At 40.3% G+C, this 25,974-nt stretch overlaps 2 protein-coding genes, 1 long non-coding RNA gene and 1 pseudogene across 7 annotated transcripts in view; 3 read left to right on the forward strand and 1 right to left on the reverse strand.

Annotated features, from left to right (window-relative positions):
* pitpnm3 (PITPNM family member 3) overlaps positions 1-378 on the forward strand; it is a 61,318-nt gene extending 60,940 nt beyond the window's left edge. For both annotated transcript variants that reach the window (XM_086124803.1, XM_086124804.1), the window contains exon 21: positions 230-378. The gene's annotated coding sequence lies outside the window, so the exon portion shown is untranslated. The remainder of the gene's footprint in view (positions 1-229) is intronic.
* LOC147197252 (multidrug and toxin extrusion protein 1-like) lies at positions 230-25,958 on the forward strand. 2 transcript variants are annotated; one of them, XM_086124806.1, is made up of 18 exons: positions 230-349; positions 16,548-16,620; positions 16,683-16,784; positions 17,734-17,802; positions 17,877-18,025; positions 18,102-18,144; positions 18,350-18,394; positions 21,040-21,137; positions 21,228-21,325; positions 21,541-21,654; positions 21,889-21,956; positions 22,032-22,140; positions 22,212-22,287; positions 23,013-23,082; positions 23,172-23,304; positions 23,386-23,480; positions 23,561-23,659; positions 24,164-25,958. In XM_086124806.1, exons 2-18 carry the CDS (start codon positions 16,552-16,554, stop codon positions 24,437-24,439), a joined length of 1,713 nt encoding a protein of 570 aa, XP_085980932.1. In that variant the 5' UTR covers positions 230-349; positions 16,548-16,551; the 3' UTR covers positions 24,440-25,958. The 2 variants fall into 2 exon arrangements, with proteins under 2 accessions (XP_085980932.1, XP_085980931.1); XM_086124805.1 differs by lacking the exon at positions 230-349 and having other exon boundaries at positions 16,510-16,620.
* On the forward strand, positions 7,315-13,668 carry LOC147197253 (uncharacterized). 3 transcript variants are annotated; one of them, XR_015102540.1, is made up of 9 exons: positions 7,327-7,498; positions 7,878-7,955; positions 8,331-8,408; positions 8,787-8,863; positions 9,242-9,319; positions 9,699-9,776; positions 10,256-10,345; positions 10,605-10,906; positions 11,013-13,668. It is a non-coding gene; the product is annotated as an uncharacterized LOC147197253 (long non-coding RNA). The 3 variants fall into 3 exon arrangements; XR_015102541.1 differs by having other exon boundaries at positions 7,334-7,498; positions 10,605-11,412; positions 11,483-13,668; XR_015102539.1 differs by having other exon boundaries at positions 7,315-7,498; positions 10,605-13,668.
* LOC147197254 (large ribosomal subunit protein eL27 pseudogene) lies at positions 19,889-20,314 on the reverse strand (annotated as a pseudogene).
* Positions 25,959-25,974: the final 16 nt, after the last annotated feature.

Here is a 25,974-nt window from a genome sequence, read left to right on the forward strand (position 1 = left end):
TTAAATGTTGCCAATTTCCTTTCAAAATCAAACCTACAAAAGCGTTGTGCCTCTGTTCGAGAATTTCCAGATTTACCGATCAGTTTGTGTTTTGAAGCCGACGAAGTAAAAGGAAAAAAGTCCTATAGCAACCTGAGCGAAAATGCTATTCTTAGCAGCGGCAACTCGGGAGGCCGTCAGAATGTAAATGCGCTCATAATGATGTAAGAGCTGATCCACTTGTTTCCAGATCCGGGGACGAGGACTACGACGGCGGCGACACAATCACGGGCGACGGCGGCGTGGTGGCGGAAGCCTGCGGGAGCAAATAACGCTTACGCGGCCATGCACATTAATCACAACTTTGCCGGTAACGTGACAGACTTCATTAACTCTTGGTCATATTCGCAGCTTCATGCCCCCCCCCCCCCCCCCCCCTCCACACACACACCTTCCACCCTCTGTTTTTCTGCCTTTTGTCGTTTGCCTCAACCGATGGACACAGAAGCACTTTTTGGCCCACACTCATGCTGAATTTTGTGCTTGGCTCTGCCTACAAAGGTTGCACTACCAAAGTCTAATGCAGTCGTTGATGATTCAGCTATACTACAGTTCAGCATTACATGGAATGTCTGCTGCATTTTTTCCGGTTATTCTTGTAGCTTAGTAGCTATTCGCACACATGTGAGGAGTCAGTCGATCCGACAGAGTCTGCCTGTGACCAGTCTGTGCAAACCTATTTTTCTAATGAGCAAATATTGTAAAAAGAAAATAATATTTTCTTCATTGTTTGGGGCCTTGGAACTGGGCTCAACTTGTTGCATTTTCCCCCTTAAGTTGTTTGTTGTCGTTTTTTGACCAAAGTATTTACACTGCAGTGCAAAGTGTGTTTTGTAGTTGATGTTGTGTGTGTGTGTGTGTGTGTGTGTGTGCGTGTGCGTGTGTGCGTGTACGTGTGTGTGTGGGCGTGTACGTGTGTGCGTGCGTGCGTGCGTGCGTGCGTCACAGAGAGGCAGAGTGTTGCTGGTCTTTTTTATAGCTTTGAAGGAGGTGCTGATGTATTTCATGTGAATTTAAAAAAAGGGGGTATAAGAATCTAACAGTAGTCAACAATCTGTGTCTCCTTCCCCCTCCTGTACATGCTGGTAGATTGTAATTAGCTCTTTAATTTGTGCGTGTGCGTGTGTGTGTGTGTGTGTGTGTGTGTGTGTGTGTGTGTGTGTGTTTGTATTCATGACATCTCAGGACAATTTTATGATAACACACCTTCACAATGAGGACCTGTGGAAAAATGAGGACATTTTTCGCGTCCTCATATTTCCACGCAGTCTACACTACTCTAGAGCTCACGAGGATACTCCCACACCAAAAATAAGTGATGTCCTGAAAGAGCACAATTTTCAGAAATTGTGTGTTTAAGTGTGTTTAACTTTCGACTCACTTTTCATTTGGAAAACTAGTGGCCAACTTCGGTACCTTAACACACTTTTAACACACTTTCAGTGACGTCATTGTGCAGGACCTCATATGTCATCTTTTTCGGACTGACTCACACATTTTCCCCGCCCTCGTCCTGGTAAGTCACTTCAATTAGCAGTCACACAAAACCCAACATGTGAAGCAGCCAGACAATCCTACAGCCAGATATCTATTAAACTCTCTGAAACAAACACGACCACGCGTGGATGACCACCTGGTAAGCAATTCCTTTTCGTTTATCTTACTGTAACATAGACTTTGTTCAATATAACCGTGTTTAACAGTGCCCACCAAAGGTAATGTCATTCAATTAGACAGCTAGCTAGCTAGCTAGCTAGATCGTTAGCATGCTAATAAGCTTCCAGTAAAAGTAATGTGGACATGTCCTGCAGGCAAGGTTCTAGAAAACCTTTCTAAATCTTTGACAACACAGTCTGTGGAACTTGATTTTGGTGCCAAATGTTTATTTCAGTGCAGTATTTGTTTTATTTGATTGCAGTTAATTGAAATTAGTTAGTACAGGTAGCCTAATGAAAGTGGGCCATGCACTTCTAGCCTTTATGCTAAGTCTGGTGTATTTACACTGTTTATTCTTGTGTTGATTCAATTGTACACCGTTTCAATGAAAAAACAAACAAACGTTTGCAATGAAATTATAGCAGAATTCAGCTTTGTTGGTACATTTGGTCAAGACAATATTGTGTTACTCTATTTTAATTTTACATTGTTATCTGCCTGACAAATGGTTTGCCCGAATCTATTAATCTGACCAGCAAATGTTTGATGAAATGAATTTTTGTATATTTGAGGAAGAAAATAATATTCCTTTGGCTCAGTACTTTCTGAGCCAAAATAAGTGCTGCCATTGTATTGTGCTTGCTTGTCTGGCTGACTTCTTCTCACTTTCCATTGTAGATGTTTACTGGTGGTGATAATGTCACAAAGAAGAGCCAGACTGAGCCCTGAATCTGAGGCTGCTCATTTTATTTTATCTGGAGTCGACAAGCCTTGTTTGAAAGCCCAGTGGATCAATGATTATAAAGGTATGCTATCAATCTACCTGCTATCTAATTCTTATGGCTACCACACGCACATGACAAGAGCTGCAACCAAAGCCTGTCACAGTGACAGATTTTATTCGCACATTGTATTTACCCCAAAAATATCACAATAAACAACAGCATGTTTTTTTTTTATGCCATTGATCATATTGGAGCAAAAATAATTGAAGTACTTTTTAAGAGAATGTTTAGCAGCCATTATCATTCAATTCTTGAGAATATTGTATTGCCATGTAGAACTAGGAATATCTTGAAATGAAAAAATAGAAATAGAAATTATTCGGCTTCTGTTAAAATATTGTGCTTCAACAAATATCACAATTCATAAAAAACGCATACTATCTGTAATAGTCGAGGAAAATTAGATGCCTTCAAACTTCCTTCACAATGCCTATTTCACCTGATTGAAGAAGGCTGTGGTAGCTGTTTGACAAATCCACATTTTTATCAGCAATTTGTACTGCCCATCAAAGGTCTCTACTTAGTTTAAAACTGAAAGAATGGTCACAGGAATTATGTATGTCATTATCATTATGACTATTATTGTTGATTGCTTAATTTTTATTTTAGTCATAATGTATCTTTTCTATGTGCAGTGGTGTATATTGCTCAGTGGGATTTCTGATTGGAGATCGGAGGTGTGAAACGCCAGGACAGCTTACAGAGAAATTAGATGAATCCTTTCCCTCCCACAATTGTTAGAGTTGCATTTGTATTTACAAAGAGAAAATAACAAAAATAGAAACGCACAGTTAATCGGATTAAAAAAAACATCCCATCCAACCATTTTCAAACCCATTTATACTAATACGGGCCTGGCTGTGCTGCAGCCGATCCCAGCTGTCTTCGGACAGTAGGCAGGGTACAACTTGAACTGGGTGCCAGCCAATCACAGGACACACAGACAAACCACCATTCACCCTCACAATCACACCGAGGGACAATTTAGTGAGTTCAGTGAACCTACTACGTTGCATGTTTTTGGAATGTGGGAGGAAACCAAAGTAGTCGGAGAAAACCCATGCAGCCATGGGGAGAACTCCACACAAGAAGGCACTGTGAGGCGGACGTGCCAACCAGTCGCACACTGTGCAGCCGCATTAGGTTGCCTGTGACCAAAATAAAAACTATGGTGGTAATGCATTACCAACATTGCTGCCCATACTTTTTTTGACCTTATTGCTCTTCTCTTTCTCTCCCTCAACCATATAATGCAGTTTGGAGTGGAATAGTATAGGAACTGAAATTAGGTTTCGAATGTTATCCATTGAGGAAAAATGGTACTTCACTTGACTTATGATGATCACTTTAGTCAAACTGTCGGTCAAACCGCTGGTATTTTTCTTTGCTATTCCATACATTCTGTTCAATTGAAGGCAAGCAATGTAAACAACTCTGATGTAAGAAGCCACATTATTTTGTGCTGATACAAATTGCTAAAGAAAATTATCAGCGATTCTGATAATTGTTTTTAGTTTTACATGGAATTATTTTGTTATCGTACCACTAAACATGTTTTTTCCCCTCTTTAAATTTTTATTTTTTGGTCTGCATGTATTTGTGAATATCTGATTAACTGCATTGTGTAAGCCTGATTTGGATTGTATTAATCAACATTTAAGTGTCAACTTTTCGTGTCCTAGGACGTGGTGTATTTACAAGTGAACCAATCGAAAAGGGGTTATTTGTGGTTGAGTACCGTGGAGAGTTAATCTCAAGTTATGAACGAGACAAGAGACAGAAAAAGTACACAGAGAAGCAAAATTGTTTCCTGTTTGATTTTGAATGGAAAGGAAGCACATGGTGGTAAGTCAAAATCTAGAAAAACATCATGTGGTTCTGTACAACATTGTAGTTTTACTGGAAAAACATTTCATGTTTCATTGTTCAATTTCAGCATTGATTCCTCCCATGAAGATGGTTCATTAGGTCGACTTGTCAATGATGCTCACAAAGGCCCAAACTGTAGAATGAAAAAGCTGACAATCCAGGATAAACCTCATCTTTGCTTGTTTGCAATTGAAAATATCGAAGCAGGGAATGAAATAACCTATGACTATGGAGATTCTCAGTGGGCATGGAGAGCACTGGTAAGTAATGCCTGAATATACACCTGTAGACAACCAGATCTAATAAGTAAATCATTATATTTCATAGGTGAGTGAAATATCATTTTCATCAACAGTTTATTACCTTTTAAAAGTTAACACAAGTGTCTGTTTTAGAGGATTATTTGACGTCAACAGAAATTCAAAGACAGGAACATGGACTCCACATTTTTCAGTCATTACATTGATTTAGTCTGAAAGAGTATGTTTCGGGTGTTGTCTTTATTATTTGAACTCAGTCGTGTCTGATGTCCTGAAATTGTTAGCTATCAGAGCTGTACAGTGGTAAGTACCATAAAGAGTACTGTACTACACAGTACTTGTGCTGTGAATGTGGTCACTGAAAAAAGTAGTTCAATTTATTCAAAAGTCATATAACTACGACATATTTCTGACACTCTATGGTTGGTATAATGTTGCTTTTCATGATTTCAGTCATGCCCTCATACTTACTGAAGTTACTGAAGAATACTTTTTAGAATATTTCTGATACTGTAATATTGCTATGTTGCAGACACCAGATGTTGGTATCCTGACTGAACCTTCTGGAGACCAAGAAGGGAGTGAGAGATCCACTTCATCCTTACAACAGGTGACTACGTCTTATCATTATATACCAGTTTTGAGTTTACAGCTTTCTTTGACAAACACAGGAGAAGTTATAAATCAGAAACGTGGCCTCTCCATGATTTCAGTCGTCATGTCCTCATATTTCTTTAGACCTGAAAAACCTGAGTGTGTTTCAGATGACATGACTTTTGTCATAACCTAACTCTGGAGAGGTTGTGTCTGAATGTCCCCATATTGCTGTTCCACAGAGCTGAACAGTGTTAACTTTCTACAGTGTGGTATATTAATCCCAAACTCTCCTGTGAGCTATGTTCAATGAGAAATAATGTTTATTCATTTCTTAATTGGTCAGAATGAAGAATGCTGAATATTTTGACACCGTAATGTTGTTATGTTGCAGATACCTAGTGACGGGATCCTGACTGAACCTTCTGGAGACCAAGAAGGGAGTGAGAGATCCGCTTCATCCTTACAACAGGTTACTACGTCTTATCATTATATACCAGTTTTGAGTTTACAGCTTTCTTTGACAAACGCAGGAGAAGTTATAAATCAGAAACGTGGCCTCTCCATGATTTCAGTCGTCATGTCCTCATATTTCTTTAGACCTGAAAAACCTGAGTATGTTTCAGGTGACATGACTTTTGTCTTAACCTAACTCTGGAGAGGTTGTGTCTGAATGTCCCCGTATTGCTGTTCCACAGAGCTGAACAGTGTTAACTTTCTATAGTGTGGTACATTAATCCCAAACTCTCCTGTGAGCAATGTTCAATGAGAAATAATGTTTATTCATTTCTTAACTGGTCAGAATGAAGAATGCTGAATATTTTGACACCGTAATGTTGTTATGTTGCAGATACCAAGTGACGGGATCCTGACTGAACCTTCTGGACACCAAGAAGGGAGTGAGAGATCCACTTCATCCTTACAACAGGTTACTACGTTTTATCATTATATACCAGTTTTGAGTTTACAGCTTTCTTTGACAAACGCAGGAGAAGTTATAAATCAGAAACATGGACTCTCCATGATTTCAGTCGTCATGTCCTCATATTTCTTTAGACCTGAAAAACCTCAGTGTGTTTCAGGTGACATGACTTTTGTCTTAACCTAACTCTGGAGAGCCTGTGTTCGAATGTCCCCATATTGCTGTTCCACAGAACTGAACAGTGTTAACTTTCTACAGTGTGGTATATTAATCCCAAACTCTCCTGTGAGCTATGTTCAATGAGAAATAATGTTTATTCATTTCTTAATTGGTCAGAATGAAGAATGCTGAATATTTTGACACCGTAATGTTGTTATGTTGCAGATACCAAGTGACGGGATCCTGACTGAACCTTCTGGAGACCAAGAAGGGAGTGAGAGATCCGCTTCATCCTTACAACAGGTTACTACGTCTTATCATTATATACCAGTTTTGAGTTTACAGCTTTCTTTGACAAACGCAGGAGAAGTTATAAATCAGAAATGTGGCCTCTCCATGATTTCAGTCGTCATGTCCTCATATTTCTTTAGACCTGAAAAACCTGAGTGTGTTTCAGGTGACATGACTTGTCTTAACCTAACTCTGGAGAGGTTGTGTCTGAATGTCCCCATATTGCTGTTCCACAGAGCTGAACAGTGTTAACTTTCTATAGTGTGGTACATTAATCCCAAACTCTCCTGTGAGCAATGTTCAATGAGAAATAATGTTTATTCATTTCTTAACTGGTCAGAATGAAGAATGCTGAATATTTTGACACCGTAATGTTGTTATGTTGCAGATACCAAGTGACGGGATCCTGACTGAACCTTCTGGAGACCAAGAAGGAAGTGAGAGATCCACTTCATCCTTACAACAGGTTACTACGTTTTATCATTATATACCAGTTTTGAGTTTACAGCTTTTTTTGATAAACGCAGGAGAAGTTATAAATCAGAAACGTGGACTCTCCATGATTTCAGTCGTCATGTCCTCATATTTCTTTAGACCTGAAAAACCTGAGTGTGTTTCAGGTGACATGACTTTTGTCTTAATCTAACTCTGGAGAGCCTGTGTTCGAATGTCCCCATATTGCTGTTCCACAGAACTGAACAGTGTTAACTTTCTATAGTGTGGTATATTAATCCCAAACCCTCCTGTGAGCGATGTTCAATGAAAAACAATGTTTATTCATTTATTAACTAATCAGGATGAATAAATTAGAATATTTCTGACACTGCACTGTTGCTATGTTGCAGACACCAGGTGTTCGGATCCCGATGAAACCTTCTGAAGATCAAGAAAGGATTGGGAGATCCACTTCATCCTTACAACAGGTCATTGCATTTTATCATTATATACCAGTTTTGAGTTTACAGCTTTCTTTGACAAACAAAGGAGAAGTTATAAATCAGAAACATGGACTCTCCATGATTTCAGTCGTCATGTCCTCACATTTCTTTAGACCTGAAAAACCTCAGTGTGTTTCGGGTGACATGACTTTTGTCTGGACCTAACTCTGGAGAACCTGTGTTCAAATGTCCCCATATTGCTGTTCCACAGAGCTGAACAGTGTTAGTTTTCTATAGTGTGGTATATTAATCCCAAACCCTCCTGTGAGCGATGTTCAATGAAAAACAATGTTTATTAATTTATTAACTAATTAGGATGAATAAATTTGAATATTTCTGACACTGCAATGTTGCTTTGTTGCAGACACCAGGTGTTCGGATCCTGATGAAACCTTCTGAAGATCAAGAAAAGAGTGGAAGATTCACTTCATCCTTACAACAGGTCATTGCATTTTATCAGTGTATACCAGTTTTGAGTTTACAGCTTTCTTTGACAAACACAGGAGAAGTTATAAATCAGAAACATGGACTCTCCATGATTTCAGTCGTCATGTCCTCATATTTCTTTAGACCTGAAAAACCTGAGTGTGTTTCAGGTGACATGACTTTTGTCTTAACCTAACTCTGGAGAGCCTGTTTTAGAATGTCCCCATATTGCTGTTCCACGGAACTGAACAGTGTTAACTTTCTATAGTGTGGTATATTAATCCCAAACTCTCCTGTGAGCAATGTTCAATGAGAAATAATGTTTATTCATTTCTTAACTGGTCAGAATGAAGAATGCTGAATATTTTGACACCGTAATGTTATGTTGCAGACGCCAAGTGACAGGTACCTGACTGAACCCTCTGGAGACCAAGAATGGAATGAGAGATCCACTTCTTCCTTACAACAGGTTACTACTTCTTATCATGATATACTAGGTTTGAGTTTTCAGCTTTCTTTGACAAACACAGGAGAAGTTATAAATCAGAAACATGGACTCGCCATGATTTCAGTCGTCATGTCCTCATATTTCTTTAGACCTGAAAAACCTGAGTGTGTTTCAGGTGACATGACTTTTGTCTTAACCTAACTCTGAAGAGCCTGTGTTTGAATGTCCCCATATTGCTGTTCCACAGAACTGAACAGTGTTAACTTTCTACAGTGTGGTATATTAATCCCAAACTCTCCTGTGAGCTATGTTCAATGAGAGATAATGTTTATTCATTTCTTAACTGGTCAGAATGAAGAATGCTGAATATTTTGACACCGTAATGTTGTTATGTTGCAGATACCAAGTGACGGGATCTGACTGAACCTTCTGGAGACCAAGAAGGGAGTGAGAGATCCACTTCATCCTTACAACAGGTTACTACGTTTTATCATTATATACGAGTTTTGAGTTTACAGCTTTCTTTGACAAACGCAGGAGAAGTTATAAATCAGAAACATGGCCTCTCCATGATTTCAGTCGTCATGTCCTCATATTTCTTTAGACCTGAAAAACCTGAGTGTGTTTCAGGTGACATGACTTTTGTCTTAACCTAACTCTGGAGAGCCTGTGTTCGAATGTCCCCATATTGCTGTTCCACAGAACTGAACGGTGTTAACTTTCTACAGTGTGGTATATTAATCCCAAAACCTCCTGTGAGCGATGTTCAATGAGAAATAATGTTTATTCATTTCTTAACTGGTCAGAATGAAGAATGCTGAATATTTTGACACCGTAATGTTGTTATGTTGCAGACACCAAGTGACGGGTACCTGACTGAACCTTCTGGAGACCAAGAATGGAATGAGAGATCCACTTCATCCTTACAACAGGTTACTACGTCTTATCATTATATACCAGTTTTGAGTTTACAGCTTTCTTTGACAAACACAGGAGAAGTTATAAATCAGAAACGTGGACTCTCCATGATTTCAGTCGTCATGTCCTCATATTTCTTTAGACCTGAAAAACTTGAGTGTGTTTCAGGTGACATGACTTTTGTCTTAACCTAACTCTGTAGAGCCTGTGTTCGAATGTCCCCATATTGCTGTTACACAGAGCTGAACAGTTTTAACTTTCTATAGTGTGGTATATTAATCCCAAACCCTCCTGTGAGCGATGTTCAATGAAAAACAATGTTTATTCATTTATTAACTAATTAGGATGAATAAATTTGAATATTTCTGACACTGCACTGTTGCTATGTTGCAGACACCAGGTATTCGGATCCTGATGAAACCTTCTGAAGATCAAGAAAGGAGTGGAAGATTCATTTCATCCTTACAACAGGTTTTATTTATCAAATCGTTTCATGATAAAACATTGCGTTTTATCAATATATACCAGTTTTGAGTTTACAGCTTTCTTTGACAAACACAGGAGAAGTTATAAATCAGAAACATGGACTCTCCATGATTTCAGTCGTCATGTCCTCATATTTCTTTAGACCTGAAAAACCTGAGTGTGTTTCAGGTGACATGACTTTTGTCTTAACCTAACTCTGGAGAGGTTGTGTCTGAATGTCCCCGTATTGCTGTTCCACAGAGCTGAACAGTGTTAACTTTCTATAGTGTGGTACATTAATCCCAAACTCTCCTGTGAGCAATGTTCAATGAGAAATAATGTTTATTCATTTCTTAACTGGTCAGAATGAAGAATGCTGAATATTTTGATGTTGTTTAAATATCATTTTTAAAACATCTAACATTCTGTGTTTACCCTGAAACAAAAGCATTTTGTCCTGTCTGTTTTTTTTTTAACCCAACCAGATGAAGTAACCACGAGCGATGACGATTTGAGCAAAGAAACCAATGCTGACCGTAATCAAGAAAAAGCGATTCTCACTTACACAGAAAATGGTAATGTCCTCAAGTTATGACATAAAACAGAGTAAATTGGTGCCTGATAATCTCAGTCTTTATGCACAACTATGTATGAATTAGAAACAATTTACTACAGTATTTGAAAATGGTGTTGAAAGATGCAAAATGTGCAGGTTGAAAACACATTAGGCCTCGACAGCCGAAAGAAAATTGAGAAATTAGGAGACGATTTGGCACATACAAGAAAGCAATGGTGAAAAGCCACATTCAACTATTTTTGTATAATTTTTCAAAGGCTCAAGCTCTGACACTTCTGGGAACCCAAGCCATGCATATGCGCCATCTACATCGGACAACATGGAAGGCACTTCTGCTTCAACCACCTTTGACAACACTGACGACAGTTTTGTCGCAACCCTGGAAAACATTTCTGCTCCAACCCAGTTAGAGAACGTGGACGACACTTCCTTCTCAATCACACGGGACAACAAAAACACCAGTTAAAGTTAAACAAAAATGGCAAAAATTAACATATCTTAATTGAAGTTGAAGTACTTTTGATGAACAAAAAGTCAAAGTGCTCCAATGCCAAGCAAGGTTAAAGAGCATTTTTTTCAAAATTCTCATTATTTCCTGGAATATCTTATTTTGCATTTTTAACATTTGCAATGCCATTTTTAATAAATAATGCCTTCTTTTACAGGTGGGAATAAAAGACGTACGTGGACAGATGATGAAGTGAAGGCTGTTGAGAGACATATGTTTGATTTCATAACAAGCCATAACGTTCCAGGTAAAACGAGCTGTGAGTCCTGTCTCCACGCAGAGCTAGTAGCTCTGAAAGACAGAGACTGGGTGTCCATCAAAAACTACATCCACAACAGGATAACTGCATTAAAAAGGGAAATGAATAGATAGTCCATTGAAATGCGAGCACGCCTGGGTACATTTCAGTTCAAGTTAACTATAGCAATAGCAATGGTGCATTTAGGGTGGGATGGTCAATTACGGATTTCATATTTGTTGTTGAATACTGTATTTCACATTTATTGTTTCATGAGCTTCAAGAGCAAATTGGAAAATCCTTGGAGATGTACGAACATGTAAGGTATACTGTATATCAGGCTTGTCCCGATCTGGGCCGGGAGGGCAACTGTCGTGCCTGTTTTCCAGCTCTCGCGGCTGCATCACACCTGATTCAGATGATCAGTTCAACAGTCAGCTCTGATGCAGCATTAGAACATCCTGGGAGAGCTGGAAAACAAAAAGACAGCAGCCCTCGAGGACCGACTTTGGACACCCCTGCTGTATATAAACGTACGTACAATATACAAACTTCTCACAAAAGATAGGCTTATTAGGTTTGAGGTGATATTTCAGAAAAACCCTAAAACATTTGAATTCATCCTATTTCAAGAATTTCAATACTTTTTGAAAAGTTGCTTTTGTCTAACAGGTAGCTAAAGAAGAAGTTGCTACACACATGGCACAATATATGGCCACATTTATTAAAAATTCTTCATCACAGTATTCACATTTTGACATAATCTTCTTCAGTTCAAACAACCCTCATCTATTGCACTGCCTTGTGTCATGGAGAGGAGGTTGCATGTTTTCTGTGTTCATAATTTCATATTTGTCAGCAATTAAAAAATAAGAAAGTGGACTGACCACATATTTAACTGTCTCTTCTTCTTCACAGCTTAGTTTTACTGTCTTGTATTATTACCATGAATATCAACGACTGTTTGGCACATTCGCCTCATAGTTCAGCAATTGATAGTTTGAATCTGGGCTTCCTTCCTTTGTAGAGTTCTCCCCGTGCCCGAGCATGACAATTGGACACATGTGCCTAACATATACTGTTGGTATGTAACAGGAGTCAATCTAAAAATTACACACTTTACTCTTAGCTGGTCTTCATAAGTCATATATACTTGAAAATGATGTGTATCTAGGGGGCTCAAAATTCACAAAAACATGAAATGGCAGTGTGTTTGAGGTGACTGTCTCCATAATACACAAAAACCAGTCAATGTCCTCATATGTAGTAGTTTTGTCATAAATCAAAAAAAAATTACGTCCTAGCCAAAATCTGAATAGATGGGTGTCTTCCTGATTTTTTTTCATGGTTACCATATTTTTTTGGAGCCTGTAGGACCACGGGAAAGGCATGTACCCATATGTCGGGTGAACAAACGGACGTCCTGAAAATGCACCAAAACACGTATGCGTGTGTGTGTGTGTGTGTGTGTGTGTGTGTGTGTGTGTGTGTGTGTGTGTGTGTGAGAGACTCTCTGGAGTCGAATTGCATCAATTAGTGTTGCATGTGACATTCTGTATAAATGATTGTAATTGAGTGTACAAAATCTTGCTCTAAGCAATTACAAAATAAAAAGATGGCAAAATACCGCAACAGTCATAAGAGTAAACGGTACGTTAATTTACCAGTGTCCATTTTACTGCCCCGCTGATGTTTGGTGTAAATACTTTTGTGGTGAAAAATTGCAATGTGTTGAGTTTGAGTGCTTGAATTAATGCTTTGTGAAGATGTACCGGTAAGTTCTTGACGGTGTCTGTCTGATGACATTATGCTTGCTGGACACTTTATTAGGGGCTCCTGCACAGTGTAATGACAGATCCCCCAAAAAAATTCAATACAGTGGTACCTTTACAGTGGTACCTCTACTTACATCTCTTCAAACAAAATTTTCAAGTTACGAAACGTCTCAACGGGAAAATATTTCCTCTTGTTACGAAAGACATTTCAAGGTACGAAAGGTAAAAATAGGGGATGTCGTGCTACTCGCAGCTCCGAGTTTCCTGAGCGCATCATACTTGTAGCTGCTCTGCCATTGGCCATTACCGAGCATCATCCTGGCATTCCATTGGCTAAGAGGGACCTCTACCGTACGTGTCTAGTGTGTAGAGGTACTACTGTACTTACGAAATTAATTGATTAATTAATTTCATATAAAGAGACGTCCATAAGTAGAGGTAAGTAGAGGTACCGCTGTAGTTTTAAAAAAAAGCTTTTACAAAGAAAACCAAATGTTATTGATGTGTTGAGCAAGGCTCCCAATTGAGCAACGTGTTCACTATTCTGCATGTCGTTTATTCATTACATTGTGCAAGTGTACCTAATTGTGTGGTTACTACGTGTCCACTCTGCTGTATTTACAAATATTAATGCATTAAAAGATGCAATGTTAAATGACTCCCGCCCCCACTTAACACTAAGTGCGAAAATGGATCAATTGTTTTGTACAGACAAAAAGTTGTGTTGGTAAACGTCATTGTGTGTTTGCTGGACTTGTTTCAGAATTATTGCAAAAATAAATAATTTTTTAAAATGGAAAGTTTTTCAGCCACTTCTGGTGATGAATGGGCGCTCATTCTTTTTTCAATTCACTTGAAGTTCCAACAGTTACTTATTTCAAAACCTTGAAACTCAATCACTGTTAAAGTGTTCCACAATGGATATATTATGATCGTTTTGGATTGTTCGTGACCGTTACTTTTTATTTCATTTGGACTTTTACACTTTAACTTCACTTGCTTTTAAATAGTTTTTAGAGCAAGTTTCTTAGATTATACAATTTTTTTTTAAAATGCTTTTTAATTTGGTTTTTGTTCGTTTTAGAATTACTGGCATTTTTTTTCATACATCAAGTGGGAAAATGGTCACCAAGTATTGTGTGATAAAGTAAAAAAATAATGATAAAAATAAAGGTAAAGTAGAATTCTCAAATGATTGTTTGATCTTCTCTCTTCTCCACATACGTGCATCAATATTGAAATAAATACATACACAATGAACCCCAAAAGCTCACGTATGATATGAACTGACAAAGATGAAAATAAAAGTAATAGCTGTTTTAACCACCCCTGGAATGGATGCCGTACCTCGATATGTCAGCAGATGTGGTACCCACTTCAAATAAGTGCCGCACTTCATGTAGATCATGATCATATCATGTTTTGGTCTTTAGTTGTTGCCCTGTCACACAACTTCCACGGAGGGACCGTTACAAGCCTTTGGGGCTAACGTGGAGCAATCATTACCTGGTTGTAAAACTTTTTTTTTTTTTCCTTCTTGAATTTGAGTGTTACAAATTACGACCTCCTCCACCTCATGATTTTTCTGTTGCCAAGGAGACGGTGAGGCTCCAGATTTGGACCCTTTACTTGTTATTTACTCGATATTGTGCTGACAGCTGAAATGACGTACTCCATCATGCACCGCTACACATTTGTGCCCATCCAGTGAAAATGAGATTTCTGTGGAGGAGGGCTTCAAGGCCCTTTTGGGCGCATCTCAACAAGAGCCAATCAGACAAGACGGGAGGCAGCACTCGGGTCACGCATGGGAATCATTTTGCGCATTTCACAGCCACCTGCGAGGAAAATAATCATCCCCGGCATGAGATTGCATGCGCGGCGGCAAAGCCAGGCACCAATTGGGGAGGAAGCGGAGTCCTTCATCATCAAGACTCCAGATGTGGAAATGATGTTTCGCTATCTGGGAGCAGACAGGCAATGATGGGTCACTGTCACTCGGTGGTGACTGCTTCACTTTTGTGGCATGTGTTTATCCATGCGTATGCAAATAATAACACAGGTTTCACACTTGAGAGTGGCCAAAAAAAAAAAAAGGGAGCCACAGTATGATTATGCATCCATAGTCATAGGAGGTCGAATGGGGGCAAGGGGCCCGATGTCGGTAGGCAGGCGTCCGTGCGCTCGCCGTAAAACCGGGCGCATCCTCATTTTGTCTTGTCTAGCCAGTTTGGAACTGTGATGCCTCTGACTGTCGCACCCCCGACACATCTGATAATGTGGTCACAGAAAGTAGAACGCGCATAGCATAAAAACAAGAGCATCTCCGTTTTCTTGCCGGGGCAAGTTTAGTTTATAGCGCGTTTGTGAATTTGGTAGACAGCGCTGCTCGTCGACCGATGTTTCGTATGTATGTATAACTCAATATACTTCACATACAGTAATTACAAGCAAAACATTTAAAAGCAGTTATCGAGTCAAACAGATTATTTTTAAAAAAGTTCACAAAAATGATTAAAGGAGCGTACAAATACAAAAACATCGTGGAGAACGTGGTTTTAAAAATACTTTGAAATATCTTCTTCATAGGTATGGGAAAAGAGCGTAGTTTTGAAGCTGGCTTGAAAGGCATTAAAAATTATTTTTTAATGTTTTGAATTTTTATTGTAGAGGACACCAGAAAATCGGAGGACTGTATTATGCTTTTTCTAAATGCTTATTAAAGGTGATGCGTCCGTATTCTACAAGGCTGTGTGTTATTCATGGGGTTTCACGGTACTCACGGATTCTCCTTGGAGGGGGGGGGGGGGGGGTTATTCATTGATGCTATTGTCATCAGGGTTTAATTGCTAAGCCCATTTGGACTTTGTATGACTCTTTTGTGTTTTCTATTGTCTTTGTTATTCATTTATTGTTTTATTATTTGTGGTTGTAAACATGATCTTTGCTCCACGGACAGCACTTTACAGCGGTGCTTGTTTTAAAGTGCTTTATAAATACAGTTGAGTTGAGTTGAGTTTGTCTCCAACCAAAACTACAACATCAAAGCTGTCAAGAGGACCTTAAGTTTGACATAGTCGTATTATGTTACAGTCATTAGTTCATCAGTTGATCAATAGTTTAGTCAATATACTGTATTTGCTCATGTGATCGTCCCAGTGGAGCCCTTTTGGCACTTGTGATATCATTTCCAGTCGACAGCGAGTGGCAGTAAAAGGCCAAATGGCCAACCCCTCAGAGGAAAAAAAAAAAAACGAACTCATTTGAATCTCGCAGTCAGACGTGGTCGGCACATAGAACATATTGTAAAGAAAATGCTTGACATGACTTCCCCTTCAAGCAGTATCCTTCCATTTATGTTGATGTTCTATATAACTTTGCGATTCCTTTTATTCAAATGTAGCTTCAAACGGGATAGCCAGCGGCGGCAGCAGAAAACAATGACCACTCAAGGGGGTCAAGATGAAGATTGACTGACCGCTTGCTAGGTTAGCATAGCGGCTAACTGCCTGGCCTTTAGCTGATTAATTAGTAACCTTTAAAGTTTACATAACAAGAGGTGATCTCTGTGACAGATTGCCAAACATTTGCGAGAGAAAGACACACACACACTCACGCGCACTTATGCTCTCTTCACAAACATGGAGAAGGCCATCAGTGACAAAATGTTCCGCTGCAGATGGATGCGCCGCAAGCTTCCCCATGCCCTCAGGGAGGAGGTATACCACCTCTTGATGATGATGGGGCCCCTGGTAAGGACGTCTGCTTCACTTTGCAATGCATCAGGGGATCACTCATCGGCGTGTCTTCCTAGTTGCTGTCTCGAATCCTCACTTATCTGCTTCCGTTTGTGGCGACCATGTTCTGCGGACGCCTGGCCAACGAGGTGATGGCCGGCTACGGATTAGCGTGTGCTGTAAGTAGTCGTTCCCAGTGGCTGTGCAAGATATTTAAATAGATGGAGTCTTTTCCCGCCAGTTTGCTTTCACAGTTTTGGACTTAGATGCTTTTCATGAGAGATTGTTCATTCTTTTTGATAGATTTGTCGTTACATGCTTTTCATTGAATGTTTTTCTTATTTTTATTGAACAAACACAAAATATTTTTTGTTTGGTGGATAGTTTTCAGCGGCTCGGTGGTCGAGTGGTTAGCACTTTGACCTCACATTCCGATCCGCTTTATCCTCACAAGGGTCGCGGGGGGTGCTGGAGCCTATCCCCGCCGTCTTCGGGCAGTAGTCAGGGGGACACCCTGAACCGGTTGCCAGCCAATCACAAGGCATACACAGACAAACAACCATCCGAGCTCCCACTCCCACCTAGGGACAATTTAGAGTGTTAAAGCAGCTTGTCATGCATGTTTTTGGAATGTGGGAGAAAACCGGAGTACCCGGAGAAAACCCACGGAGCCACGGGGAGAACATGCAAACGCCACACAGGGAGGCCAGAGTTGGAATTGAACCCAGACTCTGCACTGTGTGGTCGACGCGCTTACCACTGGATCACCGGGCCGCCCCAGTCGTGGTGTTTTCCTTTTTATAAAAAAGAACATGTTTGGGTGAATATATTGGATGTAGCCTGTGCAGGCTTTTTTTTTTGTTATCAAAAAAAACCAACAAAAAAAAGACATGATATTTCATCGGGCATGTGCTTTTCTCTGAGGGTGCGGGGAAAGAATATTTTGTCCTTTATTTTTACTCATTTCTTTTTGAAGCTGATAAAATGCTTTTCATTGGGGATACATGCTTTGTGTTGGATGAAATTCTGACGTCAACAATAAATGTAGACTTCTAACCATCATTAGACTTTGCAGCGTGAATCTTATCTGACTTAATCATCGATTGTTTTTTTTTTTTTCTTTTCTAGACCATCAATGTGACCACTGCAGCAACAGGCCTGGGTTTGGGGATCGCGCTTGACACTTTAGTCGCTCAGGTCTGGGAAAACTCACTTTTACGTTGACGTCCCACACACCTAACCCTTGAACGCTAAATACCAACATGCGACAGACCTTTGGCGGTAGGAACCTGCTGCGGGTGGGTGTGATGCTGCAGCGAGGCATCATCATCCTGCTGTTGTTCTGTCTGCCCTGCTGTGGTCTGCTCCTTAATGCCCAGAGCCTCCTGCTGCTCATGGGCCTGGACCCCGAGGTCACCCGGTAAAACTCATGTGACGGCATCGGCGACACAATCATCCAAGCGTGTGGGTCCTCACGCTGACCTTTGTGATTTCAGAATCGCGCAGTTGTATATCATGGCATACCTCCCAGCAATGCCGGTAAGTTGTTTTCATCATTGGGCCGGTTTCTATGATTGTGATGTGGCGGCCGTGGTTTTAAGGCAAGTTGCCACTGAAGACTCGGGGAGCAAATGCATGTCCTACCAAGTTATTATTCTATGCTAATTTGACCCTCCTGTTTTTTTTTTTTTTACTGTCTTCAGATGTGAGTAATAAATGTCTCTCTGTCAATCTGCCCTTTTAGGCAATGTTTCTATATCACCTGCAAGTGTCCTACCTTCAGAATCAGGTGCACAAACTCACATGCTCCCATCATATTATTACTTCCGTCATCATTGTTACTTCACTAAGTCAGATAACATTTTGAGGGCTTTACAATACTAAATCACTCATCGCACTTTGGAGGGTTGTTCATCCAGGTGCAAAATGCAACCCCCCCCCACCCCACCCAGAGCCTGTTTGACTTATGAAACTTGGTATGCATATCTATCATGTAGTGTACACAGTTGTCTTTAATGTATTCCCACTTGGAACACACGGCATAAAGTGGACATTTGTTGTAATGGTAAGAAATCTGACATGCGGTGGTGCATTTGTGACACGCCTCAATGACGTAATGTCATCTTTAGCAGACTTACTAAGCCATGACTTAAAAGGCACAAGAGGTCTGCCATTTTGGTTTGATGACACCATTTTAGATTCATTTTTAATCCACTTCCAGTATTCCTTCCAAGATATCAAAGTCCAAGGCTGATGCCGAATTTGAAACCCTAACGGTGGACAATGTAAACTTGCAAGGGCTTTTGAGTTTATTTGAATTGATTTATTTATTTTTGTCATTGTGTGTGGGCGGAGAATGGCAGTAAAGTTTCCTTTAGCGACATGAAATTTGGTAGACATGTCTATCACAAGTAGACCCCCAAAAAAGTGTGAAGAAGCAATGCTTGAAAAAACACTGGAAGTCACAATTATTTATTTATTTATTTGTTTATTTGGGAAGTAACAATTTTAAGGCCATTTTTCCCATTTCCACGCGTCCTTAAAAATGAACTCCTTGTTCATTTGCTTCCAAATTAAACCACAAATTGAACTACATGTACTGTGTTATACAGTATGAATGACACTACATTGTTTTTCATAACTGAGATTTGTTGGCATAATGCCATAAAACACAAAACTGCAAAAACTTAACTTTACAAGGTCAAAGATTTCCTGGTTGGGTTACATATTTGCATGGTCTTTTAGTTGCAAAGCAGTCTTCATGGGGGCTCAAACCGAACTGCACCATATCCATTGGGGGAGGGGGGCACTAAGCAAAACACTAGAATGCACACTTGGCTGGTATCACAAAAAAAGTTTGTTGATGATGATGAAGTACATTAATTTGCTGTTCTGCGGTACCGTTAGTGTAAAGTACATACAGCGGTGCCTTGGGATATGAGTTTAATTTGTTCCATGACCATGGTCATAACTCAAAACGCTTGTATAAATCATTCTGCCTCATTGAAATGAAGGGAAAAAAAGTTTGGAATATGTTATTTATGAAGAAAAATAGCACTAATTGATATTATACTGAAAAACCAATGACAAAATGAAATAGAATGTTGTTAGACAAGTTTTTTTTCTTCAATTGAACGGACATTCTGCTACTCCTGTTGTGCGCACCTTGGTCACCTGGGGGCAGTATAATTCATTCATTCATTATCCATACCACTTATACTGCTATACATGGAGACGGCGGTAAGAACTCCTCAGAATGCCAAAATAACTTTATTTTTTCTTTTCAGAAGATAAATAATATATTTTTGTTTATATTGTACCTCTCTTCAAATTTAACCTTGGCCTCACGTCTGGCTTTTGATTTGAGAGCGGGATCCCTGAATACATCCTTGTTGACCACCGTTTTGTCCAGGGGGATGTCCACGGAGTATCTGGTGGGCATGAGGTGGTTGTAGTTGTAGACCTTGACGAAGGCCTTGATCTTGGACCTCTTGGCGATCTTCTTTTTCCCCATGGGGGCGGTCACCTTGCGGGGGTAGCGGTCGATGCCGGCCACCAGGGCGTGGCTATAAGGCCGGTCGGCCGTGCCGTCGTCAATATTCTTAACGATGACAGCTTTGCGCCCGGCGTAGCGTCCAGCGAGGACCATCACCACCTTTCCGGGTTTCATGAACTTGCCCATTTTGAAACTGTTTCTATGGCCTCCGCTGGTAGGTCCACATTCCAAAAAACATGCATGGCAGGCTGATTGAACTCTCTAAAATTGTCCCTAGGTGTGAATGTGAGCGTGGATGGTTGTTTGTCTCTGTGTGCCCTGCGATTGGCTGGCAACCGATTCAGGGTGTCCCCCGCCTACTGCCCGAAGACAGCTGGGATAGGCTCCAGCACCCCCCGCGACCCTAGTGAGGATTAAGCGGTTCGGAAAATGGATGGATGGATGGATGTTTATATTGTAATATTCGCTGTCTATAGGTGTTGCTTCGCCGTTCGTGATCAAACATCAGTTGCTTAAAGATTTAACACACCGCGACACCGATCGTTTTCGTCAATGAGCCTACTGTGTTTTGCTTTGTAATTGTTATCAGGATAAATGGCCTTACGCAAAGCAAAACATTGTGGTTGTTTTCAGTACAAGTGTGATTGTTTTTGTTTTGTGTTTAGTTTGACAGTAAACTTCAACTGGGAGGCAAAAAAAGCTTGAAGTCACTTTTGTGAAGAATTGTTCATTATCTGCCAAACCCCTGCTTGTTGTGAAGTTGAGTTGACTCCTCCCCACACAGCATTCATATCTATATTTTTTTGCTGGCTAGTCAAAGCAAAATATCGGCCAAACAGCGTTGCTAAAAACTTGGGGTTGCTGGTATCTCAAGGCACCAGTGTACGTATTAGAAACCATCCATCCGTTCTCATTGTACTGTGCTGTCGTCATTTCAGGGCATAATACTACCACAGATGTACACTGCCGCCTTGGCGAATGTGGCAAACTTGCTGACGAATTACATCTTCATTAGCGTGCTCGATCTTGGAGTTTAGTAAGTCCAACGCACGCACGAACACGCGCGCACACACACGTATAAATTGTATGTGTTGTGGTAGGAGATATTTCTGACATTTTCTTTCAGTGGCTCTGCAGCAGCTTGCACCCTGTCAGAAATATACGTCTGCTCCTTCCTGTTTGCTTACATCTGGTGGAAGAAGCTGCATAAAACGACATGGGGAGGTGACGTCATCCTCTACATACACAAGTCAAGAAATCTTCATTTACAATTATAATGCCAATTGAAATCTTACTTCAGAGAACACATGCGATTGCCATAGACAACGCTGTACGTACAAAACGTGGCAGCATATGATGGCAATCTCCGGTTTCGGCACCGTACCTAATGTTGTGTCTGGCATTTGGCTCGAGAAGTGCGTGTCTCGCTCCCCCTGCAGGCTTTTCTCTGGAGTCGCTGCAGGAATGGGGCTCCTTCATGGAACTGGCTATCCCCAGCACACTCATGATGTGTTTTGAATGGTGGATTTATGAATTTGGGGGCTTTTTTGCAGGTAAAAATGTTAAAAGCATTTGAATTCATTTTTATATTATACTTTGAAATGTATTCTATGCTTTTCCATGTGGTTTTTTTTCATTGTATGCTGTTCAATTAATTTTATTTTATGCTCTCCAATTTATTTTGTGACGGCTGTCCATTTGATTGGTATTTACTGCTCCACTATTCATTTTAAAACGTCCAATTTTTATTTTAAACATTGCTGGTTTTTTTGTATCGTGCGTGGCAGGGATGCTGGGTAATGTTGAGCTCGCCGTCCAACATGCCTTGATGACAGTGGCAAACTTAAACTACATGGTATAGTGAGGAAATGTCATGCAGGTTTTGTCTTCTCATACAGCCACTGAGTATACATTTCATCCAAAATTGCAGGTGCCGCTTGGCATCCAGGCTGCGACCTGCGCTCGAGTGGGCAATGCGCTCGGCTGCGGGGACACGGCAGGAGCGATCCTCACCTGCAAGGTGGCGCTGTTTCTTTCAGGTCAGGCTGTTTGTTGCGGTTGCCGTACGCAGTTCGGGGTCACGCGACGTGTGATCCTTGTTTGTTTGCAGTCACATTTGCCATTGCTCAAGCCATCTTGCTGGGAGCGACTAAATCTGTCGTGGGCCTCCTCTTCACCTCCGATCCGTGAGTATCTTGGCGGCACTACCCTCTGGACTGGTCGGCCAGTCAGTCTCATGGCACGTATAGAGACGGGCAACCATTCGCATTCACGATCACACCGTCAATGATCGGGAACCCGCACACAAGTCAGGCGAGTGTACCACTTCAGCAACAGCGACTATTTTAACATGGGTTGATTTATGTTCCTTTTGTGTGTGGATCGTGCTAAATCTCTAGAGCAGTGGTTCTTAACCTTTTTTAGAGTTACCGAACCCAACCAGTCAATATGCATATTCCCCCAACCCTTCATGAGTCGTTTTTTAATATATAAAAAAAACACATTTAAACAGAAAAAAGTAAATGAAATTTCAAGAGATAAGTATACTTTTTTTCTTAACTCATTTACTCCCAAAGACGTTTTTAAACGTCTTTTCAGACTTGGTCTAGAATTGGCTGGTACTGGATGAGTTAATTGTAAGACGTACTATCACGATAGTCACGCGTTGACTACGAAGCGAACTTCCCACAGCACTGATTGGACAAGCAATGTCATGTGATCATCTACAGCCAGCGATACCCAAGCGAGCGTGTCACAACTAATTAACATGTTGAGTCGCGCGTGTCTTGCGCTCCATGGCCGAGGCTCCGTCGGACCCCTGGGGTTCCATCGAGCCCAGGTTAAGAACCACTGCTCTAGAGTAATCAAAAATATATTGAAATAAAATTTGCCCTGCGTGACCACCTTTCAGGAAGATCATCAATCTTATGTCTCACTTGATGAGCATTTACTGCGTCCAACAGTTCTTTGATGGCATCGTGGTGGGTAACAAAAACTTCAACCTACCCAGAAATGTGTTTTAAAAACTGCACCATAGATCTAAAGGGTTTTCTGCTTGCCTTGCTTCAAGGGCGTATCCGCAGGCATCTTTATGGGAACCGGTAAGCAAAAGATAGCCGCGGTGGCTAACTTCATCGGCCACTACTGCATCGGACTCTCCATCAGCGTTGTGCTGATGTTTGTCTACAAACTCAACATTTTAGGTGTTTACCCGATAACTTGCTTGAACACAAACAACATGGGGGTCATTATCTTTCAGTGTTTTGGTTGTTTTTATTCCGCAGGTTTCTGGGTGGGGCTCCTCATTTCTGTGGTTCTTCAATCCGCCTTCTACATCGTGGTCATATTCAAACTCAACTGGAAAGGCATCACAGACGAGGTGCAAGTGTGGGCCGTCGATGAGGTTTGAAAAATCAAGTCTTTCAAATACGTATCCGTTGTGTGGTTGTTGGTTTGCAGGCGCTGAAACGAGCCCAGGCGAAGACAAAAGTGCCACTACTGAACGCAAGTGCTGCAGCTAATCTCCAAAGCGGAGAGCAGACACAATTGCAGCACAATGTAAGTGAAACAAACACCTTTTTTTCTTCTCAAATACAGTCAAACCTTGGTTTTCGAACGTCTCTGTTCTCGACTAAATCAGCAATTTTTGGGTGTAAAGTGTCATTGCTGTATCAGTATTTGTATATCTACATGACTTTTACAGTTAAAGGTTGTCATTATCATTGTTAATCACAGAATAAGAAGCAAGAAACAATGCTGAGATGTCATTATTTGTTGTGCGGTCTCAGTCATGGTTTCATAAAATGGAATGCATACATGTCCAGAAACTTGCTCAATACAATCATGGTCGAAGCTGCAATAAACCTTAAGTAAATGGCAGTGTTCGAAATTGTGGTCTGAACTGACTGACCGATTTAGTGAATGAAGAACTGAATAAGTAACTGAATGACGAGCGAGTTAACAAACTAATGAACTTAGCAACTGACCAACTAAGAGATAAGAGACTGAGGATGTTTACCTAATCAAGTACGTTGTGCCTGTATTCTGATCAAAATAATCAAGTCAATAGAGGACTTCATGCACGGGAGCAGCCAATGTCCCAACGTTGGCTCGGAGAGTCTGCCCGATGACAAGGAGGAAGCCGGGCATCTCTCTGTTTCCCAGCTGATTCTCCGCCGAGGCATCACCATGGTTACGGCACTGGGCCTCCTGGCAGTGGGCACCTGTGTGCACGTCCTGGTTCCGCTACCCGAGGGCACGCCGCTGCTCCACGCCAACCTCACGAGCATCAATGCCACTCACAGTCCCCTGCAAACGGTTTCCATGCTGGACTGGTGAAGACGAGACGAAATTTCAGCGAGCCACAACCTTTCTTGTCAAGATAAGACTCTAAATATTGATCACGTTTTGTGTAGTTACAAGGTCACATTAGGTGCAATTTTGCTTGTTTGATTTTTGTTTCGTTCCTTTTTTTTGTTAAGTATGCTTGTATTAAGCAAAAAGAAGGAATGATACTGAATGTATTTTCTCTATGAAAGACATTATTTTAAAAAAATAAGCTTTTTTTTTTTTCAATTGTGAAAAAAAATATGTGAGCATAACAGTGACAATATCTCCCACCACTTCATGTCAGTGCTGCGAACCTCACCCTCCATAAACAAGGAAACAAAATACAAGGGAAAAAAAGTGTTTGGGAAATATGATATACAGCCAAACATGCCAAAAGTTGAAAAAAATCACAGGAATTCACAAAATAATTAGGTGATTTTTTTCATTCTCATTCATGATTTTCTTTCAACAAATTGTATTCCTTCTTATGAAATGTTACATTTTCTTTTGCATATATTAATAATTGACACCCACCCACCCTCTCCAGGACTCTGACAGCACTGCACCCTTTCAGCAGCAGAAGTGTAAGGCTGCAACTGATTCTTTTAATAATCGATTCATCGGTTGATGATTATGTCAATGAATCAAATGATTAGAAAATAAAAAAAGAAAAAAGAACTTCCATTCCTTTATTTAAATAAAACAATACATTATTTCAAATAGTGCAGGAATGAATTACGATACAGTCACTGGTTCAGTGCAGAACATATCAGAAAATAGGCAAAAATGTTGATAATCGTTTCTCAGACGTCAGAGCAAATGTTTTATTTTTGATTAACCCATTCATGGACAGCGGTTACTACAGTGGACAGCTTATCAACTTCTCGTTGTTTTTGCATGAAAGGGTTAACACAAAGAATCAGTCTGCTATTATGGATCATAACATAATTCGGACAATATTTACTGCTGAGAAGCTAAAATTTCGAGCATGTGTACAATTTTAGATTAAAAAAAAGATCTAAACAATTAGTCGATTATCAAATAATGACACATTTGTTTGACAATCAATTACTTGTTGATTCATCATTGCACCTCTAAAGCAGTGTGAAAGAGAGATTCTTCTGCTCCTTCTTGCCTGCAGCCATCAGAATATACAGCCTGAATATATGATAGTTGGATGGATTGGACTGGTTCATTCATACGTGGATGAAAATTAGATTTCTATTTTATGCAATTTTTGTGTCTTGCATGCATTTTTTTCATTTTCCTGTATACACTATTGCTGATGAAACAATGAAAATTACCCTACTGAATAAAAGTTATTTCATCAAATGGCATAGTTGAAGCTCATGCAGTGAGAATTAGTCGAAATAAGATTTAGGATCGAGCCTTGGGGTGCGCCTAAAAAGCTAATCCTCAGATTCATAGAAGAATAAATGCAAGAAGACTGCTCACCCTAAATTCACTACCATATAAAATACACTCTATTCTAAATATTGATTTTTTTTATGAATAGCTTCCTCACTGAACACAGTTTTAGTAAA

Source organism: Hippocampus guttulatus, chromosome 12 (assembly GCF_054856545.1).
Source record: "Hippocampus guttulatus isolate MCC_2025c chromosome 12, RoL_Hgut_1.0, whole genome shotgun sequence".
Taxonomy (NCBI): Eukaryota; Metazoa; Chordata; class Actinopteri; order Syngnathiformes; family Syngnathidae; genus Hippocampus; species Hippocampus guttulatus.

Coding starts and splice junctions, on each gene's coding strand:
- LOC147197252 (XM_086124805.1), top strand. CDS start 16,510: ATGGAGAAGGCCATCAGTGACAAAATGTTCCGCTGCAGATGGATGCGC. Junction 21,326..21,540: donor GCATAAAACGACATGGGGAG/GTGACGTCATCC, acceptor CTCCCCCTGCAG/GCTTTTCTCTGGAGTCGCTG. Junction 21,655..21,888: donor ATTTGGGGGCTTTTTTGCAG/GTAAAAATGTTA, acceptor CGTGCGTGGCAG/GGATGCTGGGTAATGTTGAG.